General features: G+C 31.3%; 1 protein-coding gene across 1 annotated transcript; it reads left to right on the forward strand.

Annotated features, from left to right (window-relative positions):
• The first annotated feature begins 1,574 nt into the window (after positions 1 to 1,574).
• LOC129300483 (putative glucose-6-phosphate 1-epimerase) lies at positions 1,575 to 3,941 on the forward strand. The gene is made up of 9 exons (XM_054939057.1): positions 1,575 to 1,760; positions 1,901 to 2,035; positions 2,139 to 2,213; positions 2,327 to 2,383; positions 2,506 to 2,663; positions 2,792 to 2,923; positions 3,074 to 3,176; positions 3,262 to 3,361; positions 3,447 to 3,941. Exons 2-9 carry the CDS (start codon positions 1,931 to 1,933, stop codon positions 3,662 to 3,664), a joined length of 948 nt encoding a protein of 315 aa, XP_054795032.1. The 5' UTR covers positions 1,575 to 1,760; positions 1,901 to 1,930; the 3' UTR covers positions 3,665 to 3,941.
• The last annotated feature ends 4,305 nt before the right edge of the window (positions 3,942 to 8,246 follow it).

Raw genomic sequence — 8,246 nt, forward strand, 5'->3', positions numbered from 1 at the left:
GTTTTTGATATGACTTAATTTTTATCACTCCTGCACGGCCTTGTCATGGCCTTGCATTTCAAAATATATATATATATATATATATATTTACAGCCAACTGCAAGTGGAGGCCTAACCTATATTAGAATAAGAAGCAAGTTATGCTTGGTTTCATGGCGAATTATGATACGAGACTTTTATGCTCAAACATAAATCATCGCTTCTATAATAACTTCAAATGAAATTATAAACTGCAATTTTGTGTGAATTTTAATGTTGCGAGTCCTAACGTGCCTAACCCTTTTCTTGATCCGAGTTATTTATTTAGTTGCCCTGCACTGGAGATCCGCGTAGCCTGAACGCAACACCGAGTGATGCCTCAGCTTTCGGCACCAAACAAAAGCATTAGCGCTCTCTATATTCACATCTTTAGTAGCATTTTTTGATTCCTCTCCAAAAATTGTCCATTCCCTGCTTCACCCTTTTAATTTTGAGTTTGGTATACATCTCTTTTTAACTGCCCAGCTTTTGCATTAGCGCCATCATGGACTTGAGTTTCCAGGGATTTGCGTTGTATGTATGCGTGTTTTTTCCAAAAAGATTATTTTGTGACCGCTCAATGCACGGACCCACCACGAAGGCTACTCCACACCGATAAATTCGTCATTATGATGGATTAGAATACACACACACACACACATGTATATTTGTTCAGATAAAAAGCATGATGAAATACCAGCTGAGTAAATTTTTCAACGCTGCCTCTCTATTCACATCAAGAAGTATCAAATTTAACTTTGATTCCTCCATCATCCTTGTTGCCCATGCCTCAGTCATGATATCATCTGCTTTGAATAAACTTAGTTAAGATTCTCTAAGACATCTCACCGGCTTTTTATTTTATCCAATAATCAAACACATGTATTTTCTTTCTTAGCAAATGTTAAATACTCCACTCAATCATATTTATAGTACATATAGAGAAAAAACACATCACTTGACTTTTTATCACAATTTTTGTATCTCATTAAATGTTGGTGAGAAAAAAGTGTCATTAAATTATGTATATAGTAGAGATAAAATTTAAAACTTATTAATCAATTTTAAAATTTTTCTTAATTCTACTTAGACATGTTGGAAGTGACTAATGGATAAGATAAAGTATTTTCTTGAAATTAGTCTATTAAACAGTAAACACTTTCACCTCTAGAACTAGTTTGAATCCTCCTCATCTAATATGGAAAATGATAATATTAACATGGTTAATGATAAATAAAGTTTTTATTATAAATTTGGAGAGAGAATAATGCTACAAATAGATGTATATGCATGGAGGATCATAATTTTCTTGAATTCCGTTCTAAGAAAGGCACGCTAGGGAATGGGACGTAGAGAATTGCACAAACAAGAACAGCCACATCGTGACATTACAGGAAGAGAGTTTCATACAACGATGACGTGGCACACCAAAGTGGCAGACAAGGTCCCGAGGAGGGCCGAGCTGGACCAATCGCAGCCCGAACAAGAAACGATTACCTGAAACTCTGGTGGCACCTGGGCGGTAATTAACAGAGAATCCTATGTTAAAAGGTTCGTCCTTGTCAAGCTTCATGCTCCATGCCATTTCGCGTCTCTGGTCCTTTCCTTCTTCACAATTTGCGTCTGTAGCCTTATATATAGTTACACAATCTCACATGCACCTTCGCAACAACGCAGAGTTATTGCTTCCAAAATCCAACCTCATAACATAATCAGCTCCATATTCACACTTAGCCTCAAACGTACGCCATCCCCGTCCCTTCCTTTCACGGATTCAATCGAAACTCTTTCTTCTTTCTTCCTGTAATTTCCGTAGTTCATAGTTCATATTACTGTTGTGTGGGTTGAAGATGAAATGTTCTGTGGTTTTCTTTGGTTGCAGCTGGATTGGAGTAAAGGGAAACTGAGTAGCATGAGAGCGAGGTTAAGGCCCAGACCGATGCCGTTGAATATGTTTCAGGACTCGGATGAATTGTCCCGTATTATATTGACTGAACCAACTGGTTCGTCTGCAGATGTATGTAGGTTCTATGTTTTCTGTTTTGCCTAAATTTGCATGTTCAATTTGAAGCTCTTATTACGCTTTCAGTTCTGATAGTACTGTGGATGAATGATTTCAGGTACTTCTATATGGAGGCCAGATTGTTTCCTGGAAGAATGAGAAGAATGAAGAACTTCTTTTCAAGAGCAGTAAGGTAAGAAAATTCTTTGTATTTCAAGTTACCTTCCAACAATTACTCTGCCCCTTTTGTATGTAACTGTTCAGTTTGTTAAGTTTATGAAATATGGTGATTTTCTTCTCTCGCAGGCCAACTTGAAACAACCTAAAGCAATAAGAGGAGGGATATCAGTCTGCTTTCCTCAGGTTAATTAGTTGTTTTCTTTTTTGTTTCGTCAGTGGCACAGACACTTCAGAAATGAAATTCAAACTTTGTTGTGTTCCGTGTACTGTGAATGATTCTAGTTCGACTCTGATATGTTCGGCAGTTTGGGAATATGAGTTCGCTGGATCAACAAGGATTTGCAAGGAGCAGATTGTGGTCGCTGGACAGAGACCCTTCTCCTCTACCTCCATCTGACAATCACTCGTCCGTGGATCTGATCTTTAAGTCCACCAGAGAAGATTTAAAGATCTGGCCTCGAAGGTATACATGCATGCCTTCAAATAAAACTGTGAATTATTATTATTATTATTATTGTGTTTCTGATCTCTTTCATTGGTGGCAATCAAATGCTGTAGAACTGAAACTTCTTGGTTGATTGGTTTTTGCAGTTTTGAGCTCAGACTTCGCATCACCCTCAGTGCTGGCAAGGTCGTTCTAATTCTCAGAGTCAGAAACACTGATAACAAACCCTTTTCTTTCTCCCCCGCTCTCTGCAACTACTTACGCGTATCAGACATCAGGTGTGTTCTTGTAACATTTGAAAAGAAAAATGCACTATATATTCGTATTTATGGTAACAAATTCAGAATTTAGGACCTTTTTATGGTAGGTTTATGGGTTTTAAGAGGGGGAAAAAAAATAAAAGAGCTTGTGCATGTCAAAATTTTCAGTGAAGTAAGGATTGAGGGGTTGGAGACACTTGATTATCTGGACAACCTCGTCAACAGGACGAGATTCACAGAGCAAGCAGATGCAGTTACTTTCGACGGCGAGGTAATTAACAACAAAACTCTCATCAGTAATCAAATCATGCTTCACCTACCATTTTCCACTGATGAGTGCTAATATGAACTTGTAGGTGGACAGAACCTACCTTTGCACACCCTATAAAATCGCCATCATCGACCACGAGAAGAAAAGAACCTTTGAACTGAAGAAGAACGGGATGGCAGATACAGGTTTGAGATATATATAGATCATTTTGATGGTGATGGAAATAATTAATAAAGCTTGAGTCTTTCTGACAGTGGTGTGTTTGTTTAGTGGTGTGGAATCCATGGAAGAGGAAGGCGAAGGCAATAAATGATATGGGTGATGAAGATTACGAGAGCATGATATGTTTGAGTTGTGCAGCAATTGAGAATCCAGTGGTATTGAAGCAAGGTGAAGAATGGAAGGGATATCAGGAGCTGTCCACTGTGTCGTCAAGCTATTGCAGTGGACAGTTGGATCCTCGTAAGGTCATTTATGGCTTTCACTGATCATCTTGCATGCCTTGTGCTTGCTGATTTCATTTATATATATGTGCTGAAAAATAACTGATGAGTCAGACCTGAGAAGAAATTTCAATGTATCCCATAAGGCCCATGGAAGCAGATTCTCTGTTGTGGCCTTGTGGGGACTCCAGTTTTCTCTAGACCCAGTTCGGTTCTTTCGGTTTGGTTTTGTTGATGTTGTTAGGTTGCTGTGAATAATGCGAATATCAGTATGATTAATGAGAAGCTCTGTACTTGCCCACGTGCATTTATTTACTCTCTTTGACATTATTTGAAGGGAATTTGAGTTCCGTAATTCCATTTCCATACATGAATTGCTTTAGCATCATGAATGAGTCATATATATTAGTAGAAAATAATGTAACTATTAAAAACAGCCATCATTTTTTACAAAATATAATATATCTCTTTCTTCCTATACTTATTATAAGACTTCTCAACAATTTTATATAGATTAAGACATTCTATTAAAATTAGTCATCCATTTTTTAAAAATTCAAAATTACTCTCAAAAAAAATTATTAATTAGAAAATTTTAATTAGTTAAAATAATATGTATATGGTTGGTTAGGGAATAACAAAGCCAAAAAAAAAAAATCAATGATTTGGACTAGGGCTGTGCAAAAGTTTTCCAGTCCTGTTTAATCTAGTTTGACCTGAGGAGGTTCGGTCTTGTTAAAAATTGGTCTTTTAGGATTGATAAGATTAAAAAAATTAGATTATTTTTTTTGGGTTGAATAGGACAGGAGGTTGGACATTTGGACCACTTGGTCCAGTATGGTCCTGTTAAATTTATTTAATAGAACTATAATTAATTTAGTAATTATTTATAATGATAAGTTAAGACTATTAATAATTTAATAAGTTTAGCTCATCGTAGTGTCAGAATAATAATTTAATAATTTGGACCATTTGGACTATAATTGGTTTTTTTTCTTGTTAAAAATTATTATGGATTTATTATGATTTTAAGTGATTTTATTATTTTAATAGAGTATATTAGGTTGAAATGGATTATTGGCGCTCACAGGGAAAAAGGAAAAAAAAAATTAAGTAAATACTGGATTGATAGGACCTGTCTTCCGGTTCTATAGACTAAGTCCAATTCTATTAATCTTTGAGTTATTATTGGACTAAATCAAATTACGAGTTGCCAAACCTAGTTCTTTTCATGAAAAAGACCAAACTTCAGATTAAGCCAAAGTCCAGTCTCATCCAAATCCTTTGTGCAGCCTTAATTTGGGCAAAGGATATTGTATTAAAGGGCCATAAGAAATGGTTTTATAATAATTAATAAGGACCAAATAGTGTTATTTAAAAAAATCCAAAAAAAAGATAAAATTTATGGGAGAATTTCAAATAAGGACCATAAAAAAAAAAGATAGCTACCAATGAGTTCCAAAAGAATTTGAAATTTTATTGCAGGATTTCTGAATTAAATTGAAATAAAATGGATGACTGAAAAAATCAAAATGCCCTTTTGCAAAAGGAAAAAAATGATTGAAAACTAATATTAATAAATTAACAATTAAAGCTAGAGAATTAACAACTAATGATTCTATATTTATGACAAAATGATTAAACTAGTATGATTATCAAAAAGTCATGTAATTTAATGGTGGTAAAATTAACAAGTAAAAATTAGATAATTAATAACTAATATTGGTATGATTATTGATAGGTGAAATCGGGTAATTTACAACTGATATTGATAAATTAACAAGTGAAGTAAGAAAATAAATAAATAGTGATAATGCTTTTTGCTCAAATTGAGTGAACAAGCCTTGTAAAGAATTCACAAGTCAAGTTAAGTAGTTAACAAATTATGTTGATAAATTAATAAGTAAAATTATGAAATTAACAAGTAATATTTTTAAAATTATAGAGTCACATAATTAACTCGTTAATTATGTAATAAGTACTGTTAAAGAATTAACAAGTACAAGTAAGCTATAAACAAGTAAAGTTAAATAGTAATCAAGTACTGTTTTTAAATTTTGTAAAAAGACATTTCAATCTTTTCAGCCACCCATTGTATTTTAATTTAGTCCACAAATCTTGCAGTAAAATTTCAAATTTTTTTGGGACCCATGAGCAAATATCTTTCTTCTATGGTCCTTGATTGAAATTCTTCCCATATTGATTCTTTTTTTAAAAAAATAAATATAAGGTATTGATGGTGCACATGTTTGCTTCCTTTAAAATGTGCATACTTTCACAACAAGTTTTCTACTAATCATCTTCTAGCTACTACTATGAACAAAATTGAAGAATTTTTTATGTAACATTAAACAGTCACTTTTTACCATGCCTTTAGGGAGGTTACTCAATGCACAGATTGAATGACTTATCATGTTTTTTTTTTTTGACAATTTAGATATTTAGATTTTTGATAGCCCACCTTTTGGCTGTAAAAACTTTTTATATGCTGATATGATTTAGTTTGTCTATCTACACGGTTTTGTTGTGGCTTTCTATTAAAAACAAAAATGTTCGCACCTGTACATTTGAACACAAGTTGTTCGAGTTCTGTTCCATGTTGGGTAATCTTAGCAAAGAGTTTACAATGAAAATTGAGGCCCAAACAATTTGGGTCGTCTTCTTCTTTTTGTTAAGGGTCTGAACTCTTTTGGTCTTTTTTGGGTTCAAAATGGGATATTTTCAGACTACATTTATAGCCCAAACAAATGGAACATGGGCTTTAATGACACTCCGACATTTCTGGATTAGTCTAAATCCAATAAAACTTAATTTTATGATTTTTGACCAGCAACTAAATTTAATTTCATGCCGAAAGAATTCTTAAATCTCACATTACCTATTATAGCCCCATAAAGTGTTTCATTTCAAGCCTAAAATATGAAGTTGCGAATAATTATTTAAATGAGAAATTCATGATTTTAATATGTGAGCTTTAAAATATTATATTTTCATAATTTTAATTAGAAAAAATTTAAAATAGTTTATTTTCTCTCTTAAACTATCACAAAAATTCAAAAATTCCTATCTACTATAAAAATATTTTGATATCGTATACAGTATATTTCATATTTGGAGGCGTAGAAATACACCCCAGGTTAATTCTGATTTAATCAAATTAATTTCACGCATATCTTTGCTTCTTAAGCACTTACAAAGCTTGTGTGCCTTTTATTATGGGGGCAACACGCACAAATGCTGATGAGATGTAATTTATAAATAGTGCGACACCAGAAAGTTGTGTACTTCTCCTGTGTAAAATTGTAAGACATTTTTAATAAAATTTTATTTTTAATAAAATAATTATTTATTTTTAATTAATTTTATATTTTTATATTTATCTATATTTAATATGATATTTTACTCTAAAAAAATATAAAGTAACATATTTAATAGGGGTATTTTTTTTAAAAAAATAATTATTATACTTTAATAGATTCAAAATATCTTATATTTTTAAATTGTTTATGATGAAGCAACGATCTTGGGATAAGTCAACACTAACCCATTACTCTCCCTTGTAACGCTTTCATTTCTTCGGTCTTTTAATTATACTAATTAAAAAAAAATTATCACTACCTATATGTGTGTGCGCGGGGGGCACTCTCCTCGCATAAAATATAAGACATTTTTTATCGGTTAATATTAGTTTCAAATGTAAGACACTTTTATAAAAAGTGAATAGAAGTATTAAATCATAAAAAAATTATATATAGATCTTGTAAAGCAAATTTAGTAAAACTTAAAATTACAACTAGATCCTTTGAGATCTAGGTGTAATTTAAAATTGAGATAATAAAATAATAATATCCCTATTAAACACATATACATTATATTAATTAAATAATTTACAATTAGATCATCACTAATTTATAATTATAATTTTAACTTTTTATAATTTAAACTTATCAGTTTAACTATTGAATATGGAAAGTTTCAATTGTAAAAATTATAATTATAATTATAAATTATTGATGAGATAGTTATAAATAATTAATATTAAACATTATTAGTAACACATGATTGTTTGACTATTGGATATTTAAAATTATAATTATAAAAATTTGAAATTATAATTATAAAATTTTGATAAAATAGTTATAAATTAATTATTTGATTGATATAATGTATATTTAATAAGAATATTATTATTTTTATAACCTAATTTTAAATTACACTCAGGTCCCAATAGACTTGATTGTAATTTTTAAATTTTTCAGGATTTATTTATAAATAAATCTATTCCACAAGACCTACAAGTAATTTTTTCTTAAATTATTTGTTTCATGCATATATCCTTATTAATTGTATTGTAGAGAGAGATTATATAAGAAATAAAATATAGGTAATCTTGAAAAGTAGTGATATTTTTTACCCATTTAATAATACAAGGATACTTTTAAATCATAATTATTTTTCTTAATCCTTGTCAAGAAGTGTACCTTATGTTCTTGGCGGGATGAGTATTTTTCTATCTTCTTATATATGAGTAGATACATCCAAGAAAGAGAAGATAGGGATGTTGTTTATTTCTTGACCAATAGGTGAATCTCTCTTATTCTTTTTTATTTTAATAACAAGGCCACGA

The sequence above is a fragment of the Prosopis cineraria genome, unplaced genomic scaffold, assembly GCF_029017545.1.
Source record: "Prosopis cineraria cultivar Desert tree isolate PC_DT_omini unplaced genomic scaffold, ASM2901754v1 PC1613, whole genome shotgun sequence".
In the NCBI taxonomy this organism is placed as follows: Eukaryota; Viridiplantae; Streptophyta; class Magnoliopsida; order Fabales; family Fabaceae; genus Prosopis; species Prosopis cineraria.

Coding starts and splice junctions, on each gene's coding strand:
- LOC129300483 (XM_054939057.1), top strand. CDS start 1,931: ATGAGAGCGAGGTTAAGGCCCAGACCGATGCCGTTGAATATGTTTCAG. Junction 2,924..3,073: donor TTACGCGTATCAGACATCAG/GTGTGTTCTTGT, acceptor CAAAATTTTCAG/TGAAGTAAGGATTGAGGGGT. Junction 3,362..3,446: donor GAACGGGATGGCAGATACAG/GTTTGAGATATA, acceptor GTGTTTGTTTAG/TGGTGTGGAATCCATGGAAG.